The 27,831-nt window shown below is 33.8% G+C and overlaps 1 protein-coding gene across 1 annotated transcript; it reads left to right on the top strand.

Annotated features, from left to right (window-relative positions):
- Window positions 1-27,831, top strand: LOC131046317 (zinc finger CCCH domain-containing protein 14-like). Its single transcript, XM_057980023.2, has 2 exons — window positions 1-39; window positions 26,713-27,831. The coding sequence occupies exons 1-2, from the start codon at window positions 1-3 to the stop codon at window positions 27,829-27,831; spliced, it is 1,158 nt and encodes a 385-aa protein (XP_057836006.2).

Raw genomic sequence — 27,831 nt, 5'->3', positions numbered from 1 at the left:
ATGGTAAACGATTCTGTTGATACAGATGATGAGCTTTCCGTATTATGATAAGAGAGACATCTTTTATCGCGCAATTCGTTTAAGATTTTACAACTTTTGTTTTGACACAAATTAGCTTAAGAAATAGTCTTAATCGTTTGTTTTTGCTATTCTTGTTTGATGAAAATGATGTTGATGGAAAAAGGCTTCTGAAAATGTTTCTAAAAATTTTAAAATTCCTCCCGGTTTTGCCCTCTCTTTTTCTGTTTTGATCATGCGCTAGAACAGAGTCTACATGCGCTAAAAAAATTCTCAACGCGCAAGAGAAAAGACTCCACGCGCTACACTGCCCCCTGATACGCGCTAACTGATTTATTTTTCTTTTGCCTTGGTTCAAAAAGGTCATGCGCCAATATGAGCCACCAATGTGCTAACTGTTAAACCATATACACGCTAAAGTTTGGCTTCCGCGCGCTAAGATAATGCTTCAACGCGCTAACTTGTTTTCAAAATGCGCTACTTGAAACCGCTAGAATTGGATTTCTATGAAGCACTAATGTTAAGACTTAATGCGCTAAGGTGAAAGTTTAATGCGCTAAAAGATGGTCCCCACGCACTAAATGAATATATTATGTTCATTTCTCTATTTGATTAAATCCAATTTAATTAAATTATCTTCATTTATCTATTTTATCTTTAGCTAGTTTTGGATTTGACAACTTTTGTTCTAAGAATGACTTGTTTTATTTGGAAATGATTTCTCTGCTGTTTTGATTTGATTAAAAGCAGACTTTTGATAGTATGCTCTTGTCTTCAAGGGTTCTTTGTAAAATTCGTTGGATTTGTTTTGGATATAACGTTTGACGTGATGAAGGAATACTCGGTGAGATTTGAATAGATGACGATTGATGTATAAGAACTTGTTTCTTTTGATGAATTTGGAAAAACTAGGTTGTTTCTTCAACGTGATGTTACGATAAAAGTTCTTTCTTCTCAGAATACGATGATTAGTCATGCAAGAGTGATCAATAGTTTCTTTTGATTGGTTTGGATTCAGTTGATCTTGGAAAAATTTTAAACCTTACTCTATCAAAGTGAAGGCTTTAAGATGCCCCTTCACGACAAAGCGTGTCAAATGATATGGATAAAAGCCTCCCGATCTGGAAACTTGATTTGACAATTTGAAAATTTTAAACAAGTCTTTTCAGATAAAAATCCGTAAGATGGTAAAGGATTCTGTTGATACAGACGATGAAGTTTCTGCATTATGATAAGAGAGACATCTTTTATCGCGCGATTCATTTAAGATTTTACAACTTTTGTTTTGACACAAATTAGCTCAAGAAATAGTCTTAACGGTTTTTTTTTGCTATTCTTGTTTGATGAAAATGATGTTGATGGAAAAAGGCTTCTGAAAATGTTTCTAAAAATTTTAAAATTCCTCCCGGTTTTGCGCTCTGTTTTTCTGTTTTGATCATGCGCTAGAACAGAGTCTACATGTGCTAAAAAAATTCTCAACGCGCTAGAGAAAAGACTCCACGCGCTACATTGCCCCCTGATACGCGCTAACTGGTTTATTTTTCTTTTGCCTTGGTTCAAAAAGGTCATGCGCCATTATAGGCCACCAATGTGCTAACTGTTAAACCATACGCGCTAAAGTTTGGCTTCCACGCGCTAAGATAATGCTTCAATCCGCTAAACTGTTTTCAAAACGTGCTACTTGAAACCGCTAGAATTGGATTTCTATGAAATACTAATGTTAAGACTTAATGCGCTAAGGTGAAAGTTTAATGCGCTAAAAGATGGTCCCCACGCGCTAAATGAATATTTTATGTTCATTTCTCTATTTGATTAAATCCAATTTAATTAAATTATCTACATTGCTCTATTTTATCTTTAGCTAGTTTTGGATTTGACAACTTTTGTTCTAAGACTGACTTGTTTGATTTGGAAATGATTTCTCTGGTGTTTTGATTTGATTAAAAGCAGACTTTTGATAGTATGCTCTTGTCTTCAAGGGTTCTTTGTCAAATTCGCTGGATTTGTTTTGGATATAACGTTTGAAGTGATGAAGGAATACCCGGTAAGATTTGAATAGTTGATGATCTATGTATAAGAACTTGTTTCTTTTGATAAATTTCGAAAAACTAGGTTGTTGTTTCTTCAATGTGATGTTACGATAAAGGTTCTTTCTTCTCAGAATATGAGGATTAGTCATGCATGAGTGATTAATGGTTTCCTTTGATTGGTTTGGATTCAGTTGATCTTGTTTGAAAAATTTTAAACCTTACTCTATCAAAGTGAAGGCTTTAAGATGCCCCTTCATGACAAAGCGTGTCAAATGATATGGATAAAAGCCTCCCAATCTAGAAACTTGATTTGACAATTTGAAAATTTTAAACAAGTCTTTTGAGATAAAAATCCGTAAGATGGTAAAGGATTCTGTTGATACAGACGATGAAGTTTCTGCATTATGATAAGAGAGACATCTTTTATCGCGCGATTCATTTAACATTTTACAACTTTTGTTTTGACACAAATTAGCTCAAGAAATAGTCTTAACGGTTTGTTTTTGCTATTCTTGTTTGATGAAAATGATGTTGATGGAAAAAGGCTTATGAAAATGTTTCTAAAAATTTTAAAATTCCTTCTGGTTTTGCCCTCTCTTTTTCTGTTTTGATCATGCGCTAGAACAGAGTCTACATGTGCTAAAAAAATTCTCAACACGATAGAGAAAAGACTCCACGCGCTACACTGCCCCCTGATACGCGATAACTGGTTTATTTTTCTTTTGCCTTGGTTCAAAAAGGTCATGCGCCAATATGGGCCACCAATGTGCTAACTGTTAAACCATACGCGTTAAAGTTTGGCTTCCACGCGCTAAGATAATGCTTCAACGGGCTAAACTGTTTTCAAAACACGCTACTTGAAACCGTTAGAATTGGATTTCTATGAAGCACTAATGTTAAGAATTAATGCGCTAAGGTGAAATTTTAATGCGCTAAAAGATGGTCCCCGCACGCTAAATGAATATTTTATGTTCATTTCTCTATTTGAATAAATCCAATTTAATTAAATTATCTACATTCCTCTATTTTATCTTTAGCTAGTTTTGGATTTGACAACTTTTGTTCTAAGACTGACTTGTTTGATTTGGAAATGATTTCTCTAGTGTTTTGATTTGATTAAAAGCAGACTTTTGATAGTATGCTCTTGTCTTCAAGGGTTTTTTGTCAAATTCGCTGGATTTGTTTTGGATATAATGTTTGACGTGATGAAGGAATACCTGGTGAGATTTGAATACTTGACGATTGATGTATAAGAACTTGTTTCTTTTGATGAATTTAGAAAAACTAGGTTGTTGTTTCTTCAACGTGAAGTTACGATAAAGGTTCTTTCTTTTCAGAATACGAGGATTAGTTATGCATGAGTGATCAATGGTTTCCTTTGATTGGTTTGGATTTAGTTGATCTTCTTTGAAATTTTTTTAATCTTACTCTATCAAAGTGAAGGCTTTTAGATGCCCATTCACGACAAAGCGTGTCAAATGATATGGATAAAAGCCTCCCGATCTGGAAACTTGATTTGACAATTTGAAAATTTTAAACAAGTGTTTTGTGATAAAAATCCGTAAGATGGTAATGGATTCTGTTGATACTGATGATGAGGTTTCCGCATTATGATAAGAGAGACATCTTTTATCGAGCGATTCATTTAAGATTTTACAACTTTTGTTTTGACACAAATTAGCTCAAGAAATAGTCTTAACTGTTTGTTTTTGCTATTCTTGTTTGATGAAAATGATGTTAATGGAAAACGGCTTATGAAAATGTTTCTAAAAATTTTAAAATTCCTCCCGGATTTGCCCTCTGTTTTTCTGTTTTGATCATGTGCTAGAACAGAGTCTACATGCGCTAAAAAAATTCTCAACGCGCTAGAGAAAAGACTCCATGCGCTACACTGCCCCCTGATACGCGATAACTGGTTTATTTTTCATTTGCCTTGGTTCAAAAAGGTCATGCGCCAATATGGGCCACCAATGTGCTAACTGTTAAACCATACGCGCCAAAGTTTGGCTTCCACGCGCTAAGATAATGCTTCAACGCGCTAAACTGTTTTGAAAACACGCTACTTGAAACCACCAGAATTGGATTTCTATGAAGCACTAATGTTAAGACTTAATGCGCTAATGTGAAAGTTTAATGCGCTAAAAGATTGTCCCCACGCGCTAAATGCATATTTTATGTTCATTTCTCTATTTGATTAAATCCAATTTAATTAAATTATCTACATTCCTCTATTTTATCTTTAGCTAGTTTTGGATTTGACAACTTTTGTTCTAAGACTGACTTGTTTGATTTGGAAATGATTTCTTTGGTGTTTTGATTTGATTAAAAGCAGACTTTAGATAGTATGCTCTTGTCCTCAAGGGTTCTTTGTCAAATTCGCTGGATTTGTTTTGTATATAACGTTTGATGTGATGAAGGAATACCCGGTGAGATTTGAATAGTTGACTATTGATGTATAAGAACTTGTTTCTTTTGATGAATTTGGAAAAACTAGGTTGTTGTTTCTTCAACGTGATGTTACGATAAAGTTTCTTTCTTCTCAGAATACAAGGATTAGTCATGCATGAGTGATCAATGGTTTCCTTTGATTGGTTTGGATTCAGTTGATGTTGTTTGAAAAATTTTAAATCTTACTCTATCAAAGTGAAGGCTTTTAGATGCCCTTCATGACAAAGCGTGTCAAATGATGTGGATAAAAGCCTCCCGATCTGGAAACTTGATTTGACAATTTGAAAATTTTAAACAAGTGTTTTTAGATAAAAATCCGTAAGATGGTAATGGATTCTGTTGATACTGATGATGAGGTTTCCGCATTATGATAAGAGAGACATCTTTTATCGCGCGATTTGTTTAAGATTTTACAACTTTTTTTTTGACATAAATTAGCTCAAGAAATAGTCTTAACGGTTTGTTTTTGCTATTCTTGTTTGATGAAAATGATGCTGATGGAAAAAGGCTTCTGAAAATGTTCCTAAAAATTTTAAAATTCGTTTCGGTTTTGCCCTCTGTTTTTCTGTTTTGATCATGCGCTAGAACAGAGTCTACATGCACTAAAAAAATTCTCAACGCGCTAGAGAAAAGACTCCACGCGCTACACTGCCCCGTGATACGCGCTAACTGGTTTATTTTTCTTTTCCCTTGGTTCAAAAAGGTCATGCGCGAATATGGGCCACCAATGTGCTAACTGTTAAACCATACGCGCTAAAGTTTAGTTTCCACCCGCTAAGATAATGCTTCAACGCGCTAAACTGTTTTCAAAACGCGCTACTTGAAACCGCTAGAATTGGATTTCTATGAACCACTAATGTTAAGACTTAATGCGTTAAGGTGAAAGTTTAATGCGCTAAAAGATGGTCCCCACGTGCTAAACGAATATTTTATGTTCATTTCTCTATTTGATTAAATCCAATTTAATTAAATTATCTACATTCCTCTATTTTATCTTTAGCTAGTTTTGGATTTGACAACTTTTGTTCTAAGACTGAACTGTTTGATTTGGAAATGATTTGTCTGGTGTTTTGATTTGATTTAAAGCAGACTTTTGATAGTATGCTCTTGTCTTCAAGGGTTCTTTGTCAAATTCGCTAGATTTGTTTTGGATATAACGTTTGACGTGATGAAGGAATACCCAGTGAGATTTGAATAGTTGACAATTGATGTATAAGAACTTGTTTCTTTTGATGAATTTGGAAAAACTAGGTTGTTGTTTCTTCAACGTGATGTTACGATAAAGGTTCTTTCTTCTCAGAATAGGAGGATTAGTCATGCATGAGTGATCAATGGTTTCCTTTGAATGGTTTGGATTCAGTTGATCTTGTTTGAAAAATTTTAAACCTTACTCTATCAAAGTGAAGGCTTTTAGATGCCCCTTCACGACAAAGCGTGTCAAATGATATGGATAAAAGCCTCCCGATCTGGAAACTTGATTTGACAATTTGAAAATTTTAAACAAGTGTTTTGAGATAAAAATCCGTAAGATGGTAAAGGATTCTGTTGATACTGATGATGAGGTTTCCGCGTTATGATAAGAGAGACATCTTTTATCGCGCGATTCGTTTAAGATTTTACAACTTTTGTTTTGACACAAATTAGCTCAAGAAATAGTCTTAACGGTTTGTTTTTGCTATTCTTGTTTGATGAAAATGATGTTGATGGAAAAAGGCTTCTGAAAATGTTTCTAAAAATTTTAAAATTCCTCCGGGTTTTGCCCTCTGTTTTTCTGTTTTGATCATGCGCTAGAACAGAGTCTACATGCGCTAAAAAAATTCTCAACGCGATAGAGAAAAGACTCCACGCGCTACACTGCCCTCTGATACTCGCTAACTGGTTTTTTTTTTTTTTCGCTTGGTTCAAAAAGGTCATGCGCCAATATGGGCCACCAATGTGCTAACTGTTAAACCATACACGCTAAAGTTTGGCTTCCACACGCTAAGATAATGCTTCAACGCGCTAAACTGTTTTCAAAACACGCTACTTGAAACCGTTAGAATTGGATTTCTATGAACCACTAATGTTAAGACTTAATGCACTAAGGTGAAAGTTTAATGCGCTAAAAGATGGTCCCCACGCGCTAAATGAATATTTTATGTTCATTTCTCTATTTGATTAAATCCAATTTAATTAAATTATCTACATTCCTCTATTTTATCTTTAGCTAGTTTTGGATTTGACAATTTTTGTTCTAAGACTGACTTGTTTGATTTGGAAATGATTTCTCTGGTGTTTTGATTTGATTAAAAGTAGACTTTTGATAGTATGCTCTTGTCTTCAAGGGTTCTTTGTCAAATTCGCTGGATTTGTTTTGGATATAACGTTTGACGTGATGAAGGAATACCCGGTGAGATTTAAATAGTTGACGATTGATGTATAAGAACTTGTTTCTTTTGATGAATTTGGAAAAACTAGGTTGTTGTTTCTTCAACGTGATGTTACGATAAAGGTTCTTTCTTCTCAGAATATGAGGATTAGTCATGTATGAGTGATCAATGGTTTCCTTTGATTGGTTTGGATTCAGTTGATCTTTATTTGAAAATTTTTAAACCTTACTCTATCATTGTGAAAGCTTTTAGATGCCCCTTCACGACAAAGCGTGTCAAATGATATGGATAAAAGCCTCCCGATCTGGAAACTTGATTTGACAATTTGAAAATTTTAAACAAGTGTTTTGAGATAAAAATCCGTAAGATGGTAAAGGATTCTGTTGATACTGATGAGGAGGTTTCCGCATTATGATAAGAGAGACATCTTTTATCGCGCAATTCGTTTAAGATTTTACAACTTTTGTTTTGACACAAATTAGGTCAAGAAATAGTCTTAACGGTTTGTTTTTGCTATTCTTGTTTGATGAAAATGATGTTGATGGAAAAAGGCTTATAAAAATGTTTCTAAAAATTTTAAAATTCCTTCCGGTTTTGCCCTCTGTTTGTCTGTTTTGATCATGCGCTAGAACAGAGTCTACATGCGCTAAAAAAATTCTCAACGCGCTAGAGAAAATACTCCACGCGCTACACTACCCCCTGATACGCGCTAACTAGTTTATTTTTCTTTTGCCTTGGTTCAAAAAGGTCATGCACCAATATAGGCCACCAATGTGCTAACTGTTAAACCATACGCGCTAAAGTTTGGCTTCCACGCGGTAAGATAATGCTTCAACGCGCTAAACTGTTTTCAAAATGCGCTACTTGAAACCGCTAGAATTGGATTTCTATGGAGCACTAATGTTAAGACTTAATGCGCTAAGGTGAAATTTTAATGCGCTAAAAGATGGTCCCCACGCTCTAAATGAATATTTTATGTTCATTTCTCTATTTGATTAAATCCAATTTAATTAAATTATCTACATTCCTCTATTTTATCTTTAGCTAGTTTTGGATTTGACAACTTTTGTTCTAAGACTGACTTGTTTGATTTGGAAATGATTTCTCTGGTGTTTTGATTTGATTAAAAGCAGACTTTTGATAGTATGCTCTTGTCTTCAAGGGTTCTTTGTCAAATTCGCTGGATTTGTTTTGGATATAACGTTTGACGTGATGAAGGAATACCCGGTGAGATTTGAATAGTTGACGATTGATGTATAAGAACTTGTTTCTTTTGATGAATTTGGAAAAACTAGGTTGTTGTTTCTTCAACGTGATGTTACGATAAAGGTTCTTTCTTCTCAGAATACGAGGATTAGTCATGCATGAGTGATCAATAGTTTCCTTTGATTGGTTTGGATTCAGTTGATCTTGTTTGAAAAATTTTAAATCTTACTCTATCAAAGTGAAGACTTTTAGATGCCCCTTCACGACAAAGCGTGTCAAATGATATGGACAAAAGCCTCTCGATCTGGAAACTTGATTTGACAGTTTGAATATTTTAAACAAGTGTTTTGAGATAAAAATCCGTAAGATGGTAAAGGATTCTGTTCATACTGATGATGAGGTTTCCGCATTATGATAAGAGAGACATCTTTTATCGCGCGATTTGTTTAAGATTTTACAACTTTTGTTTTGACACAAATTAGGTCAAGAAATAGTCTTAACGGTTTGTTTTTGCTATTCTTGTTTGATGAAAATGATGTTGACGGAAAAAGACTTCTGAAAATGTTTCTAAAAATTTTAAAATTCCTCCCGGTTTTGCCCTCTGTTTCTCTGTTTTGATCATGCGCTAGAACAGAGTCTATAAGACCACGCGCTACACTGCCCCCTGATACGCGCTAACTGGTTTAATTTTCTTTTGCCTTGGTTCAAAAAGGTCATGTGCCAATATGGGCCACCAATGTGCTAACTGTTAAACCATACGCGTTAAATTTTGGCTTCCACGCGTTAAGATAATGCTTCAACGCACTAAACTGTTTTCAAAACGCGCTATTTGAAACCGCTAGAATTGGATTTCTATGAAGCACTAATGTTAAGACTTAATGCGCTAAGGTGAAAGTTTAATGCGCTAAAAGATGGTCCCCACGCGCTAAAAGAATATTTTATGTTCATTTCTCTATTTGATTAAATCCAATTTAATTAAATTATCTACATTCCTCTATTTTATCTTTAGCTAGTTTTGGATTTGACAACTTTTGTTCTAAGACTGACATGTTTGATTTGGAAATGATTTCTCTGGTGTTTTGATTTGATTAAAAGCAGACTTTTGATAGTATGCTCTTGTCTTCAAGGGTTCTTTGTCAAATTCGCTGGATTTGTTTTGGATATAACGTTTGACGTGATGAAGGAATACCCGGTGAGATTTGAATAGTTGACGATTGATGTATAAGAACTTGTTTCTTTTGATGAATTTGGAAAAACTAGGTTGTTGTTTCTTCAACGTGATGTTACGATAAAGGTTCTTTCTTCTCAGAATACGAGGATTAGTTATACATGAGTGATCAATGATTTCCTTTGATTGGTTTGGATTCAGTTGATCTTCTTTAAAAAAATTTAAATCTTACTCTATCAAAGTGAAGGCTTTTAGATGCCCATTCACGACAAAGTTTGTCAAATGATATGGATAAAAGCCTCCCGATCTGGAAACTTGATTTGACAATTTGAAAATTTTAAACAAGTGTTTTGAGATAAAAATCCGTAAGATGGTAATGGATTCTGTTCATACTGATGATGAGGTTTCCGCATTATGATAAGAGAGACATCTTTTATCGCGCGATTCGTTTAAGATTTTACAACTTTTGTTTTGACACAAATTAGCTCAAGAAATAGTCTTAATGGTTTGTTTTTGCTATTCTTGTTTGATGAAAATGATGTTGATGGAAAAAGGCTTCTGAAAATGTTTCTAAAAATTTTAAAATTCCTCCCGGTTTTGCCCTCTGTTTTTCTGTTTTGATCATGCGCTAGAATAGAGTCTACATGCACTAATAAAATTCTCAACGCGCTAGAGAAAAGACTCCACGCGCTACACTGCCACCTGATACGTGCTAACTGGTTTATTTTTCTTTTGCCTTGGTTCAAAAAGGTCATGCGCCAATATGGGCCACCAATGTGCTAACTGTTAAACAATACGCGCTAAAGTTTGGCTTCCACGCGCTAAGATAATGCTTCAACGCGCTAAACTGTTTTCAAAACGCGCTACTTGAAACCACTAGAATTGGATTTCTATGAAGCACTAATGTTAAGACTTAATGCGCTAATGTGAAAGTTTAATGCGCTAAAAGATGGTCCCCACGCGCTAAATGCATATTTTATGTTCATTTCTCTATTTGATTAAATCCAATTTAATTAAATTATCTACATTCCTCTATTTTATCTTTAGCTAGTTTTGGATTTGACAACTTTTGTTCTAAGACTGACTTGTTTGATTTGGAAATGATTTCTTTGGTGTTTTGATTTGATTAAAAGTAGACTTTTGATAGTATGCTCTTGTCTTCAAGGGTTCTTTGTCAAATTCGCTGGATTTGTTTTGGATATAACGTTTGATGTGATGAAGGAATACCCGGTGAGATTTGAATAGTTGACGATTGATGTATAAGAACTTGTTTCTTTTGATGAATTTGGAAAAACTAGGTTGTTGTTTCTTCAACGTGATGTTACGATAAAGATTCTTTCTTCTCAGAATACGAGGATTAGTCATGTATGAGTGATCAATGGTTTCCTTTGATTGGTTTGGATTCAGTTGATCTTGTTTGAAAAATTTTAAATCTTACTCTATCAAAGTGAAGGCTTTTAGATGCCCCTTCACGACAAAGCGTGTCAAATGATATGGATAAAAGCCTCCCGATCTGGAAACTTGATTTGACAATTTGAAAATTTTAAACAAGTGTTTTGAGATAAAAGTCCGTAAGATGGTAATGGATTATGTTGATACTGATGATGAGGTTTCCGCATTATGATAAGAGAGACATTTTTTATCGCGCGATTCGTTTAAGATTTTACAACTTTTGTTTTGACACAAATTAGCTCAAGAAATTGTCTTAACGGTTTGTTTTTGCTATTCTTGTTCGATGAAAATGATGTTGATGGAAAAAGGCTTCTGAAAATGTTTCTAAAAATTTTTAAATTCCTCCGGGTTTTGCCCTCTGTTTTTTTGTTTTGATCATGCGCTAGAACAGAGTCTACATGCGCTAAAAAAATTCTCAACGTGCTAGAGAAAAGACTCCACACGCTAGACTACCCCCTGATACATGCTAACTGGTTTATTTTTCTTTTGCCTTGTTTCAAAAAGGTCATGCGCCAATATGGGCCACCAATGTGCTAACTGTTAAACCATACACGCTAAAGTTTGGCTTCCACGCGCTAAGATAATGCTTCAACGCGCTAAACTGTTTTCAAAACACGCTACTTGAAACCGCTAGAATTGGATTTCTATGAAGCACTAATTTTAAGACTTAATGCGCTAAGGTAAAAGTTTAATGCACTAAAAGATGGTCCCCACGTGCTAAACTGCTTTGATATATTTTGACTTGGTTGAATTTTTGAGAGTTTTGGAATTTTCAACGCTTGTGATTTTGATGGATGATTTCTTTTTGGATACTCAAGCTTACTACGTCGAATAGATAAATTCGTGATCACTTGGTTTGATATTCCCCTAATCTTGTTTGATGAAAGTCTTTCCTAAAGATAGTTGAAATGTTGATAACCATCTCAAAAGATGTTTTGTTGGATTTGGAAATCTTCTCCACTTTATGATTTTTCCTTGTTTGAACTGACTTTTGAGTTTAATTGTTGGATACTTTGCAAGATATTTTAACATTTGTGACAAGAATACATAGCACACATGAAGACAATGATTATCCTAATGCTAAACATTGAGTGTATATTCTTTTGAGGATGTGTTCAAATCCTCAATGTTATCACTGGTTTGATCTACAACAAAAGACACATCAGATAGACTCTTTATTCAAAGGTCATTGACAATATCATAGCCCACTAGTCTCAATACTCCGTCAGCTCAAACAGCCTTGTCACCCCTAGAGGGCGCCCATTTTTTTGCCTTTTGCCAGAATTTAACTCAAAGTGAATTTCTTCACAATTGAGTAGTTATCTTGGGAGATATATGGTGAGTAATCCTGGGGGCGGATTCTTCCCCACCCTTGCACTATGATATTGCCAATGTTTGGCGACTGACTTGGTTCAAAGTTTTTAATGCTATGGTTCGTAATCAGGCTTCCTGTTTGGCCGTCAGTGATAAAATCCCTCAGGAGGCTTCCCAACCTTTAGAACAAAGGCTTTACGTATCACAAGGATACTGGGGGAAGGCTAATCGCTGCGTGTAACCGTTGAAAGGGACTTTCGTCACCCCCCACTTTTGATTATAGTGGGTTGGAACACTTGGCATCAAAGTCGTTCCCCACTTAGGTTGTTCCCTTCACACCGGCCAAAGAATGGCTTTAAGAGTTTTTCAACCCCTCGGGAAGGCAGGCCTGCTAAAGGATGTAAATGCTTGAAGTACAGAAAGCTTAAGAGTTGTTTGGATTTTTGGTCACCCAGTTATGGGGAGAGCATATGCCTTCCACTTTTGAGACAAGGCAAACAAGGTTCATTTTAGCCTTCAAGACAATAATTTGCTAACTTCTATTTGGAGATGTTGTTCCAAAAAGCATGATGTTCTTTTTAACCCTTCATAGCAAAGTGTGTATTTCCAAAAGCTTTTGAAAAATAAACCTGGTCAACAAAGTAAATCGTGATGTTTGGTCAACAAAATTAAGGTCGATAGGGGAAAGTTTTCCCTCTTTGCTTTGCACAAAATGAAGATGAGGTTCTTTTACTTTGCAAAATGAAGTGAATCCTTTTAAACACCAAAGGATGGTGAAGTTCTTTTTAAAACTTTTGCCAAAGTAAAGATTGTTGGTTCTTTTTACAGCTTCCAAAATGAAGTGTTTTCCTCTAATCTTGCAAGAAAGCAAATATGAATTTGTTGTTCTTTTTACCTTGCAATAAAGAAAAGATGAAGTTTTATTTCAAAACACCAAAAAGGAAGGCATGAAGTTCATTTTATGCATCCAAATTAAATGATGAGGTTTATTTTAACTTTTGCAAAAAGGAGAGAGTTCTTTTTAACCAACTTTTGTTGAAAGAAAGTAAAAAAAGAGACTTAAAGCCTCTAAACTTGCTCCTTCCCCTGCACAAAAAATATTAGAACCTGCACACAGTCAGTGATCAAATGTTAGTGTGGGCTTACACAAGCCTAAATTCTGATCTTGGTTACAAATTTTACAATCCTGATCTTGAAATGCCCTGAAATTTGACTAAGTCTAAAATTTGGAAGATCTTCCAAAAACTAGATTTTGCATTATAACTCCTAGAGGTCCGAAACCCCTCTCAAACATCCTGACAATATATATGAAATATAACTTAAAGTATAAGAAAGAGAAAAGAGAAGAGGAAATGTCACTGCTATATATATATTATAGGAAAGTATATATATTATGCCTCCCACAAGCCTAATTTTTGACTCTGTCATAAATGTTTGGCTCTGCCAACTCTATGCGCTAAGAAATGATGTCTATGCGCTAAGGAAAAGCACCTACGCGCTATTATGTGCCCCCAATGCGCTAAGCTATTTTTCCGATGCGCTATTCTATTTTTCTCTCATGTTGATACCTACAGAAAACTGTTAGAATATGATGCGCTAAAGAAAAGACTTTACGCGCCATATAATAGACTGCACGCGCTAAACAGTGAGCCGGATGCGCTATCTAATAGACCCGATGCACTAAACTATTTTTCAAATGCGCTACTCTATTTTTCTCCCGCGTTGATACCTACAAGAAAATATTAGTGGAAGTCATGTGCTAAAGAAAAGACTTCACGCGCTAAACAGTAAGCGGGATGCGCTAGACTGTTAACCGATGCGTTATTCTGTTTTTCTCCCACGTTGATAACTACAAGAAAAGATTAGTGGGGTTATGCGCTAAAGAAAGGTCTTCACGTGCTAAACAGTGAGCAGGATGCGCTAGACTGTTAATCAGATGCGTTAGGGAATGTTTCTCAAGCGATGATTTCTATTTCCCACGGACCTGCAAAAGTGGTTAAATTCAAAAACTGATTTGATATATGGGGTCTAGCCCCACGGTGGGCGCCAGAAATGTATGCGGGAAAAGTGGGCTGATAAAACTCAATATATGAAAATATTATAAATACTAGTCCACACACACACAGAGGACTTCTTGGTGCAAGCTATGGAGTAACTTATTACTCAGCTTCCCAAGGTGGGTCCCATGGTTCTCTATCTCACAATGTCCCTCCAACCAATGTTTTGCTCTCAGAGCCCTGAGCAAAATGGTTTAGGGATGACAAATGCAAGAACGAGAGATGTTTTGATAGTTTTTAGTATGAAAGGTATGCTAAGCTATATATGATCTTAGAAATGCAATAAACTATATGATAAGATGACAAGATTAGTATGAATACTATCCTAGCATACTATATTTAGTCTACGATTGAACTAAAATGATAAAGAAATTATTCTAAACATGCATATTTAGTCTAATTCCTGATTTAAGAGAGACTAAATGATGAGCATATATAAAATGAGAAAGCTTGAATGTATTTGAGCATAAGTGTGATGCTACAAATTTGGATGATTGATATGGAGGAATGAAAGCTCTATTTATAGCAAAAACAGGGCAATGGATGGTCAGGATTGAATGGTTTAATCAAGGGTTGAGTTTGAAAGTTGGGGATCCATGTTTGTAATTGGCACCAATGAAATGGTGACAAGTGTCAACATAGGGTTGGGTTGAGAGAAGGGGTTGGAGACATTGAATGTCTGAGAAGACCTCATGGTTATCTAGGAGCTAAGGGTCAAGCTTAAATTAAGATTACCCATTGGATTAAGAGTTAATCCAAGGATAAACCCTTGTGCAAATATTTAAGAGATAATCATCGTCAAAGCATTAAAGGCCTGATGAGACCCTTGGGTTGGATGAAGGTTGAGTCGAAAAACAAATGTTTTAACCATGTAGGAGGGTTTGAGTTAACCATTAATGGTTATTGGAGACTTTGGGGGATTAAGTGGTTGAAAGTTGAAAGCCTTCAATGGTTATCAAAGACTTTGAGCCATTTAGTGGTTGAAGGTTGAAAGCCTTTAATGGTTATCAAAGATTTTGAGCCATTTGAGAAGTGACTTCCCTTTGCTTAGGGATGTGACAAAGTTTAGAGGAGGGGTTAGGCTAATTAGAAGCTATTAGAAGAGTCTAGAAGGGATTAGAAATAGGTTTAGGATTTTGCAAGTGGATGGAGGGATAATTAAATGATTTAATTCAATTTGGTTGTAATTTGGAGAAATTAAATAAATTAGATTTATTCAATTTATGATAACTATTTAATTAAATTTGAATTTAATTAAAAGTGGATAGGGGGGATTTAATTGAATAAAATGATTTATTCATTAAATGGGTATAGCGAATTTAATTTAAATAAATTGAGTAATTTACTTAATTAAATAGAGGAATGTAGATAATTTAATTAAATTGGATTTAATCAAATAGAGAAATGAACATAAAATATTCATTTAGGAATATGGTCATTTTTATACGTCTACAGTTGAAAGTGATACTGAGAGTCCAATTCTTTGGACCAAGAACAACCTTGAATGCCACCATTAGACCTCTACAAATTAAGCAATCTACCAAGATCTTATTCCATGAGGATAAATAGATAGGGTAACAAAGGATTACCTTGTTAGTGCTTGCTAAATGATGAAAATATAAGGATGGAACAACATCGATAAGGAGTAAAAAGGAGGGTCTATTCACATATCTCATGATCTAATCAATATAGCCCCCATAAAATCTAAAAGATGATAACATGTTCTTAAGGAATGATCATCATACCTTGTCATGAGATTTAAACATATCCAATTTAATAAAAATGGCTTTTTGATTAGAACTAGAAATAAAATAATTGCTTTCGAGAAACAATAACACCATTTAGAATTTGGTGACCCTTCACAAAACCTCCCTTCTCTTGAGAAATGAGAGAGTTAAAAAACTAATTTATTTATAAAAAAATAAGCTAAGTTATTATGATCTTATATGTAACATTACATAGATAAATGGGTTGAAATGAGTCAAAAGAGATATCATTCTCCTTACTAGGAATAAAACAAGAAAGTTGGAATTGATAGATGTTGGCATTTTCTTGTTAGACTAGGATTCTTGAACCACCTTGCAAAGTTCATCTTTAAGTATGTCCCCAAATTCTTTAAAAAATTCAACATGAAAGCCATGAGGACTTACAACTTTACCTTTCATAATTTGGAATACCACCTTCTTCGATTTCTCATTGGAAATTGGACTAATTAGATGATTATTCATCTCACCTAAGAACAAGGAAGGAATTCAAGTCAAGATAGTCCTTTCCTTTACTAACATACAATAAATAATGATAAAATAGAATGAAGAACATTGACTCACCTTCTTTCTTTGACAAAATTATGAAAAAGGAAGAGTTCTTATCTCCTTGAAGTTATTGGATTTATTTTTTTCTAAATATCTTTTTCTTAAGATTCCATTCATTTATCTCTTTGGAATGAAATGATTCATAGAGAAACAACTCCCTAGTCAAACCCCACTCCCTGATTTGAGCATGAAACTAACTAATTGAATATAAAATGGAACAAATTTGATTTTTCAAATTATATAAACATGACATAAGAAATAACAATGTGTAAGATGATAACACATGCAATAATATAAGCTCATAAACTATAGTTTACATAAATGAATGCCACCAAATCTAAACATTTCATACAAAAACCAAATCTAGAATTGAAAATCAGAAAATATGCAAGTGTAAGATACATCAAGTTCACCAAAATAAAATGTACTAAAAGGGGTTCTTATCCTATAGACATGAACTAAGAACCAATTCAATATATAATTCATTAGAGGAAATTGCCAACAAGGTCCAACTTCATTCCTAAAGGAGAGCTAGATGCTATGTGTGATTATTTCCTCATTTTTTGTTTCATTTAATTTGATGTGAATATGTAATGACCAAGTAAAATGATGCAAAATTAATAATATTCAATATATATATTAAAAAAAGATATAGAATTGAAAGTCAACAAAGAAGTACAGATCTAGAAATGAGATGTAGAGAAGAACCTATCATTGAAACTTGAAGCTAAAAGTGGAACACTATAGAGATAGTTGCCCTAGTCCTATAGCTATCTTCATCAACTAAGGATGCAAATTTTAGATTAGGAGGCTCTATAGATCACTCCCTAAAAAATTTAGCCAAAAATTGTCAAACTATTAAGCTAATCGGATTAGCCATAAGTTTTTCACCTTTTCAAAGTGTGAAACTGTTTCTCAATCTTCTCTACACAATCTGTCACTTTCGGTAGTCAGATATATACTTTGCACATAAAGACAAAAAAAAATTGTGTTATATACGGGCTTACAACTCCACTACAACTATGATGATGAAAAAGAGTACATGCCCCTAGTAGATCAGAGGCTAAATCTAAATTAAAATGATAATAACTTAGGACTCCACTAGAGCTAAAATTTTCTTGTTGACAAAGATAAATGCTTTACGTATTAATATTGATGAATAAAAATTGCTATGATGCCATGTTGTCAAATTCAAATGGAAGACCAATCCCACCCTTTCAACTAGTTGTTATGTGCTAACTTAGATTGTGACACATTTGACTTACCACCTTGTGGAGTTGTGTTTAAGGGTAACCCTAATTCATTTTTATAAATTTGATTATTTGACACCTAAAAAATTTCAATAAAGAGAATTCAAGAGACATTCATTGATATTATTTAATAATTGATTATTTCATTTAATGCTTGCATCAAAATCTAGGGAATCTCCTATACACTTTCATATACTTTTTTTTCTTTTTTTTTGCAAAAAGAGGAAAATTATATTAAACAAACTTTAAGAAAATTACAACAAAAGTATTTCTAAATAACCAAAGCCGTTGTTAGGGTAGGAATTAGGAAAATCTAGGGGAGTTTACCTCAAATCCACCAACCCAAAAGATCCTAATAAATCAAAATGTCATCAATGCCTTCCTACTTCCAAACCCACAAAAAACAAGGCTAAGTTTGGTCATTTCTAAGATTCTTGAGGAGGTGGTCCAAAGTATCATGGTGGAGGAATCCCTAGTACCTTGCATCCCAACTACTCTCAACAAAGCCCACTTAGCTAGGAGATCAACCATGCCATTCCATTCTTGATAAATATGAGAAAAGGAAATAAAGTAAAAAATAGAAATAAGACAAATAATATCCTCAACCATAGAGGCCATGTCCAAGAAGAATCACTCACTCCACCTTTTTTCAAAGGGACACCAACATCATGGACTCCATATCACATATTATTTTCTTCTAGTCCAACCCACATGCTTTTCAAGCATAAGAAGAAGGGCTCTGCCTTCTATTTGTTTGTTAGTGCACATATCCCCATGCGAGGAGAGAAAAAATAAGATAGTTGAACCATTACTATATTGCCTAATTCCTCTAACACCTATAGGCTCTACATTATCTTTTTTTAAGCCATCAATGTTAATTTTCAAAAAACCAAGAGGGGGCAAAGCCACTTACCAATACTATTCACCTTCTTATAAGATTTACCTCTAGGAAATGATTAGTTACGATACTAGTTGGGTAGGTAATCTTCAAATGATTAGCCAAAAAAGGATCATGAGAATAGAGAGGCTTTTAAAAATAGCACTTTGATGCAATAGTTTCATTAACCGAATCTACGATTTTTTCTACTCCTAGGCAACTACTATTTGGCACCCCTAAAAAAACTAATAATTTCTCTATAGCCATTTTGTTTTGGATAATAAAGATAAGACCAATCTCCCAAGTAGCTATCAAGAGAGAAGCAAAAACAAGTGACTTGCCTAAAGTAGTCCAAAACTTCAAATCAAAGGTGCATGAATTGTAGGTTGTTTCCGTTTACTCCACCATTGTCTCCAAATTACCAGTGAGAAGGGGCATTGGAAAAATGGTTCAAATTTTTTTTCTCCTTTGGGATTACATAAAACACACTTAGGCGGGCCTTTGAAATCTTTCTTCCAAACATTATCCCATGTAAGGTACTTGTTTTGACATATTAGCCAAATAGTCATATTATATTTTTGACAACTGTACTTGTTTCAAACTTTTTTCCACCAAGGGTTTCCCTTCTCTCACCTATCATCTTTTTAGAACTATAAAACCTAATAGTCAAGTGAAACCAAATATGATCCTTTGGGGTCATTTCCTCATGTTAATGTATTCTCTTTGTCTAAAGGAAAACATGATATTTTAGCTAGAATGGAGGCTAGAATACTATGATTTTCAAGAGTTCCGACTTTCGGCCAACTGTTAGGATGTTTCCATTTATTGTTTTGAAATTTCTCAAGTCTAACTAAAGTTTTGAAATCAACCACCTTAGACCACTTTGCATCAATCTAAAAAATTCACTTAATAACACCAAGGAGGGGAAGGAAGTAAGAATTAGAGAATGTAAATCTAAAGAACCATTTTATAAAAGGGCTTTTCTTTTTCATTTTTAACAATACAAAAGAGGACCTCCTTAACAACTTAAGAACCCCTCTTAATTGTATACTAGATCATATATATTTTTCAAGTATAACCATTCTAGGAATATCCTCATTGGAAACTCCTCCTAAATACTTTAAATTGAGAATTCTAGCTTGAGGTTGTGTAGGATACCACTTCTAGATAAGTTTAGTAGTAAGGATTTGCTAGTTAATCTATATTTATTGAAGACCAAGACCACCCAAATGTTTTGGCCCAAAAATTGGGTCCTAATCAACTAGACTCCATTCTTAGGTCTTTAAATGTATTACCCATGGAAAATTTCTAGAAAGCATATTAGATTTCTTAAGAAAGATTATGGGAGATGATAACATAAAGAATCTATACATATGTAGAACTTTCAAGACACACTTTAAAAGAACTAGTCTCCTAGAAATAGACAACCATCTAAGAGTCTAATGAATAATTTTCATTCAAAAACTTTCTAAAATATTCTACCACTACACCATTTTGAGTTTAATAGAATATAAGGGAATGCTAATATAATCAAATGAGAGCTCCCTTATTTGAAAATAGTAAATATTTGTAATTCTTTGTTAGATTAGATTTATCAGTGTTAAAGAAGAAGATATTGGATTCATCTTAATTAATTTTTTGACTAAAAGGAGCGAGATATATGTCCAACACATTCATTAAAGGCTTCAATTCTTTGATTCAACCAATGCCCAAGAAGGTCAAGTATCATCCACAAGTTGAAAGTGATACTAAGAGTCCAATTATTTGGACCAAGAACAACCTTGAATGCCACCATTAGACCTCTACAAATTAAGCAATCTACCAAGACCTTATTCCATGAGGATAAATAGATAGGGTAACAAAGGAGTACCTTGCTAGTGCTTGCTAAATGATGAAGAAATAACGATGGAACACCATTGATTAAGAGTAAAAAGGAGGGTCTATTCACATATCTAATTGATCCAATCAATATAGCCTCCATAAAATCTAAAATATGATAACATGTTCTTAAGGAATGATCATCATACCTTGTCATGAGATTTAAACATATCCAATTTAATAAAAATGGCTTTTTGATTAGAACTAGATATGAAATAATTACTTTCGAAAAACAATAACACCATTTAGAATTTGGTGACCCTTCACAAAACCTCCTTTCTCTTGAGAAATGAGAGAGTTAAAAAACCAATTTATTCATAAAAAAAAAAGATAAGTTATTATGATCTTATAGGTAACATTAAATAGATAAATGGGTTGAAACGAGTCAAAAGAGATATCATTCTCCTTACTAGGAATAAAACAAGAAAGTTGGAATTGATAGATGTTAGAATTTTCTTGTTAGACTGGGATTCTTGAACCACCTTGCAAAGGTCATCTTTAAGAATGTCCCCAAATTCTTTAAAAAATTCAACATGAAATCCATGAGGACTTACAACTTTACCTTTCATAATTTGGAACACTACCTTCTTCGATTTCTCATTGGAAATTGGACTAAGTAGATGATTATTCATCTCACCAAAGAACAAGGAAAGAATTCAAGTCAAGATATTACTTTCCTTTACTAACATACAATAAATAATCTCTGCAAGTTGATAAAATAGAAGGAAGAACATTGACTCACCTTCTTTCTTTGACAAAATTATGAAAAAGGAAGAGTTCTTATCTCCTTGAAGTTATTGTATTATTTTTTTTCTAAATATCTTTTTCTTAAGATTCCATTCGTTTATCTCTTTGGAATGAAATGATTCATAGAGCGAGAGCTTCCTAGTCAAACCTCATTCCCTGATTTGAGCATGAAACTAACTAATTGAATATAAAATGGAACAAATTTGATTTTTCAAATTATATAAACATGACATAAGAAATAACAATGTGTAAGATGATAACACATGAAATAATACAAGCTCATAAACTATATTTTACATAAATGAATGCCACCAAATCTAAACATCTTATAAAAAAACAAAATCTAGAATTGAAAATAAGAAAATATGCAAGTGTAAGACACATCAAGTTCACCAAAATAAAATGTACTAAAAGGGGTTCTTATCCTATAGGCATGAACTAAGAACCAATTCAATATATCATTCATTAGAGGAAATTGCCAACAAGGTCCAACTTCATTCCTAAAGGAGAGCTAGATGCTATGTGTGATTATTTCCTATTTTTTGTTTAATTTAATTTGATGTGAATATGTAATGACCAAGTAAAATGATGCAAAATTAATAATATTCAATATATATATATTAAAAAAAGATATAGAATTGAAAGTCAACAAAGAAGTACAGATCTAGAAATGAGATGCAGAGAAGAACCTATCATTGAAACTTGGAGCTAAAAGTGGAACACTATGGAGATAGTTGCCCTAGTCCTATAGCTATCTTCATCAACTAAGGATGTAGATTTTGGATTAGGAGGTTCTATAGATCACTCCCTCAAAAATTTAGCCAAAAATTGTCAAACTATTAAGCTAATCAAATTAGCCCTAAGTTTTTCACCTTTTCAAAGTTTGAAACTGTTTCTCAATCTACTCTACACAATCTGTCACTTTCGATGGTCAGATATATAATTTTCACATAAAGAAAAAAAAATGTTGTGCTATATAGAGGCTTACAACTCCACTACAACTATGATGATGAAAAAAAGTACATGCCCCTAGTATATCAGAGACTAAATCTAAATTAAAATGATAATAACTTTGGACTCCACTACAACTAAAATTTTATCGTACATGTACGAGAATACAAGTACAAGAATATGAGTATGAGGAAAAGATTATGAGAATATTCTTTTAGGGTTAGGGTTACTTATGTTAATAACTTTGTAGGTTTCCCTAAAATTACATATTATAAACAGTTGGAATGAAAAAGGAAATGTAATGATGTACATACTATTTTTATTGGATAATAAGAAAAGATTGGACGCTTGTGTTTCTATGGATGTAGCCCATCTTGGGTGAACCATGTTAAATCTTTGTGTTATGTGTTGTACATTTTTCTTCATCTTTGTGTATTTGGATCTGCATATAACTTTTAGTTTGTGTTTGATTCAGAATTGTTGAAACCCTAACATAGGGATCCATCAAGTTGTCTCTTGGCCCTCGTAAGGATATAATTATCTATTACAATCTTGTAAACTCTTTGGATAGCAATCTATATTGAGTTCAACACCAAACCCCTTATCTATCTCCAAAAAATAAATTTTACAATGTATGTAACCTTTAACTTTGTCAAGAAAAGAAAAAGAAAGAAAATAAGCCAAAAACACTTCTCATGCATAACACTATCTTGAAGCAAGAAGGTAACTTGAGACGATGAAAATATTTGATCCTCTAGTGCTAGAAACCTCCAAAATGATTGAGATTAATCCTTACACCCAAAAAGTAGCACAAAGGAACTACTACAACCTTTGATAGAGGGATAACATGTACAATAGTCTCTTGATCAATCACTCCATAAATAAGCTCAAATGTGATAACTGACATCTAGGAATCACATAAAACTTTAGCTTATATTCCGCTACTAGAAAATTATTGATAGATTACATAATACCCCACTATGAAGGATGGAATTGGAAAACTCAAGCTTTCCATTGTATACAAATTTACAATGATGGAAAACTACCAACCTCTATTACATGGCTTCTTTCTTCCACTCAATATCCTTTCTCCCTAAATGTGCCTTATTGCACACAATTAGGTATGTATTGCATGCAATTAACCAAACATAAACTTTATTTTTACTTATAATATAATTTAATAAAATGAAATTAAGAGTAAATTAAATAAAATATACCTAGTTTTCCTTCCCTAAATTTTCAACACTTTTCTCTATTTATCCATCGATAGACAATAGCCCCTTAAGTCTTCAAATTGATATTATAAATCAAGTGCTAACTCTCTTTTATTCTTCTTTCATTGATATCCTTGAATCCTGGTCGCCTATGCCTTTGCTTGTTTGTAGTGATATCAATAAAAACACCTTAAACCTTTATTCTAGGCATCCTTGACACATTATCTCAATGGTATTAATGAAGCTATTGGTAATAAACTTCTATTCGATGCATCACATGCGGTAATAGAGAAAATTTGAATGTCAACAATGCGTTGGTCTACTTGTGTCTAATGGAAAAAACCCATAGATACAATATGAATGTACCTTTGTATCTTTTTCACACATTCATCCACTATCTCACCAATTCCTAATAGTACATGAGATTATGCTACTTTCTCCAATTTTAGCATTATTTTCTATTGCATCTTCCATGCTCCTCAAGTCTCTTGCATGAAAAGACATATATAGGTTGTCTATACAAACAAAATTATTAACATCATGCCTCAAAAGATGGTTTGCAATAGATGCTTGGTGACTTTCAAACACCTAGGCATAGGATTTCACAATGTCAATTTCTTACATGTAGTCATAAGACTTAAATTGCTATGATGCCATGTTGACAAAGATAATTTCTTTACATATTTATATTGATGAATAAAAATAACATTTATAGGGATACAAGCATAAGTAGTTGATTAAATTGCATATCCGCCTTAACTAAATAAAACTAAACAATATAATATATAAATGATACATTGAATTTTTTTTAGTTTATTTTATTATTATTCTAATTCAAAATTATCTAATGATGTAATATTCCAACATGTAATAGTCACTTGTGCAAGCAACCTCAAACCTTAATGAAGTTGAAGGAACTAATTAGGAGATGCAATGTCTTAAGACTAGCATTGATATTGGTAATGCTTTAGTGGAATGTAAGCATTTCCTTCACATAAGGTGTTGGTTCAAATAATAGTCTATTCAGACCATCTTCAAAAATGACAATCAAGAGAATACTATCACATGCTTTCTTGAAAGAAACTTGAATTTTTTCAATAATGCACATTCGAAACCCTACTCTCTAGGATGGTTATAATAAGAAAAATTAAATAGGGGACTTTATATGGATTTAAAAATAAATAAACATATTCAAAATAAATTAATAAATGCTTTAATATATAATACAAAATTTATGGACATGGTTTAGTTCAAGGCCACACATGTAACCTTGACTTTCTCAATCTAAATTTAAATTTAATTTGGTCTCAAGCCATTGAAATTAATGTTACCATTAATTAGCAAATCACACTCCAAAATATTTGAATTGTACCCTTAGAACTTGTATAAAAGTACATTCTAGGTCATTGCAATCATCCATTCCAATTATGATAACCCCTTAATATCCATTATTAAATGAGGAAAGATCATTCACTAATCACACCTTTGTCAGACCCTAGTCTTTGCATCAACCATCTCATTTACATCATTTGTTGCATCAATAAATATCAAAACTTTAGTTCTTGTACTTTTTCTATCACTCTAGCATCAACTAACACATGCAACATCAACTGACACATGCACCATGTCTCAAATTTTCACCAACATTGAATATAACTACTTGCACATTTATTGCATACACTCCTTTGTGTGTCTTCCAAGTTTTTAAACTATCAATGAATCAATCAAAGAGGATTAAGAAAAGTGGAAGGAGAGAAGCTAGTTAACTTTCAAATGCCTAGCATAATGACCCTCAATAGTGTTTCTCAACACCATCAAATTTTTATTTGTAGGTACATACACAATAGGACAATTTGATAAGGCAAGGAAAACCCCTAATTTCTTAGAGTCCAAGGCCACACAAAAAAATTAAGGTCACTCTTTTGCGTCAAAGGTGTACCCAAAAGATTTAGAGCCGTTCTTATGATTTTGATTGAAGTTTTCACAAGTTATTTTGTCTGCACGTGTACTTGTTGATCCCTCACATTACATTTTTCATTTATGCTGTCTGTTTTTCCATACAAGAAATGTCTATTAGAGGCATATTTGTTGCTAAATTAGAGTATGATGATGAGCCATTGCGTCTCAAAAAGTTCATTGAGCTTGTCTCTCAAGCAAATTTATGATTTATCAACTTTTCACTGGCAGAGAAGAAATGTTTATGAAAGATTTAGCCACCCCTTCAGATGGCCCTTTATGGCTCTTTGTGTCAAATTTATGGTTCTCTTGTCAAACTAACCATGCATTCCTTACAAATATACATACATTTGACAAGGTTTAAGGGTGGAGATCCTCTTTTCTTTATGGAAGATATAAATTTGTTCTTTTTTCTTACAGTTTTGTTGATATTTCCATTTCACTTTATATTAAAGGCATCATTTGTAGTAATCTAATGATGTAGATTCAACTTCAAGTGAATAAAGTGGCTATGGAGGTCTCCTACCTTCAAGAGCTAGTTGACCATTGGGGTAATACCTCATGCAATGTGGCCAAAGTGCCTCTAGATAGTTCCACCTTTCATTGTTGGTCTTCCTCCTAGGGCTATTGACATAAATTTTTCTCTTCTTGGCACTCTTGTTCACCGAGATCTCGGGCCCCTCACTACCAATCTAGTGCCAAGGGTGGTTCGGCTCAACAACACTCTGCTTGTCCTCTACACAAAGGTATTGCTTCAGGGTGGCCTTTAGGTGGTATGGGGCCATCTACTAGTGGTGGTAGTGATTAGCCTTTAGCTAGTCGTGGTGGTGGGTGGCTAGATTCTTCTAAGAGATTCCCTCATTTTGATCTTGTGATTTCTCCAAAAAAGTTTGAAGATAAAGAAGAGTGAGATATAAATTCTAATGAGGGGTGGTCCCTACCTAATATCATCTTGAAACCAGCTAATGTATGGGGTAATTTTGTAATGACATTCTTGTGTGTATATATGTATGTTTAATGGATTTGAAACCTAATAGTCATAATATTTGGCCCTAAATTTTCATAATATGTCCTTGTATGTTGGTTATTTGGATCTTTATGTAGTTTTTAAGATTAATCATTTTTACGATATTGAAAATATGGTTGTTATGACAATTGCAAAATGATCAATGAATGTATATAGATATTGTAATTTTGTGATAATCATTTCCTTTTTCATCTTTTATATGAGATGGACTAATTTTATTAGTTCCTGCAGGATACTAACGCATCCGTTGGATGCATTTTTATTAATTCTACCAACCAATCATATTCAAATATTTTTTTGCTCTTCTCACATTATTCAATGTTCTAATATTTTAATAGAATTAATAATTATAATAAAATTATTTTTTGTTTTTATCATTGGTTGTTGCCGCTAATTTTATTTATTTTTTCCCTAAAATTATGAGGATGATTCGAGAAGGTTGCAGATGAGAGCAAGTGGGAAAAAGGATTGCAACTTAAACGGCCGGGACAGCAGCTTGGTCTGTTCTGGGCGTTTCCTGAGGATAAAATGGACCCTCACAGCAAGAAGCTTAAGACCCTCTCCAATGGAACCGCCGTTTCTGATGCTAATGAAAAGGAGTTAATATCGGTTGGTTTAGGAAGCAAATCAAAGGCTTGCACCAAGTTTTTCAGTACATCTGGATGCCCATATGGTGAGGATTGCCATTACCTTCATTATGTTCCTGGTGGAGTAACTGCTGTATCTCAGCTGTCAAAACTATCAAACACTTTAGGACTTTCAAGAGAAGCAATAGGGTTCACCTCCAGTTTTTCACTATCAGATAAGTCAGGTCCTGTGACAGGCTACAAGACATGTCTTTGTAACCATTATGCTAGTGCTGAAGGATGCCAGTTTGGAGATAAGTGCCATTATGCTCATGGAGAAAAGGAATTGAGAAAAGAAAATGTGCTTCCAAACGAGTTACTACCATCTGGGGTGGGTACTGCCATTACAAATTTTGGTACTGCTACTACAAATTTTGGTGCTGGCTCTAAAGCAAATCCGGGCTATAAGACATGCCTTTGTAACAATTTTAGCAGTTCTGAAGGATGCAAGTATGGAGATAAGTGCCATTTTGCCCATGGAGAAAAGGAGTTGAGAAAAGAAAGTGCGCTTCCAAATGGGGCAACTGCTGCAGCAAATTTTGGTGCTTCATCAAAAGCAAACATTAGTATCGTTGCTGCTTATGCTGGTGGTGTAATTGGGAAAGATGGTGTAAACTCGAAGCACATTTACCGTGCCACAGGGGTGAAGTTGACAATAAAAGACCACGAGTCAGATCCTAATTTGAAGACGATTGAGTTTGAAGGTTCATTTGACAAGATTAATCAAGCCACAGCCATGGTTCGTGAGTTGATTTTAAAAATTGGATCACTTTTGGGTAAACAATCTGGAAATTCTCAACAAAGTCACAAAACTAGGCTATGTGAACATTTTGCTAAGGGTTCATGCACATTTGGGGATAAGTGCCACTTTGCACACGGTGCTAGTGAGTTGCGGGATGATTCCGCTTCCATTGCTCCCTCATTCATGTAA

Source organism: Cryptomeria japonica, chromosome 2 (genome assembly GCF_030272615.1).
Source record: "Cryptomeria japonica chromosome 2, Sugi_1.0, whole genome shotgun sequence".
Classification (NCBI taxonomy): Eukaryota; Viridiplantae; Streptophyta; class Pinopsida; order Cupressales; family Cupressaceae; genus Cryptomeria; species Cryptomeria japonica.
Note: the sequence above shows the minus strand (reverse complement) of the source record. Positions and strands in the feature narration are given on the sequence as shown.

What these genes read in the sequence shown, in the direction of transcription:
- LOC131046317 (XM_057980023.2), top strand. Translation starts at nt 1, where the DNA reads ATGGTAAACGATTCTGTTGATACAGATGATGAGCTTTCC. An exon ending in ATACAGATGATGAGCTTTCC is followed by an intron (nt 40 to 26,712) that starts GTATTATGATAA and finishes TGATTCGAGAAG; the next exon opens with GTTGCAGATGAGAGCAAGTG.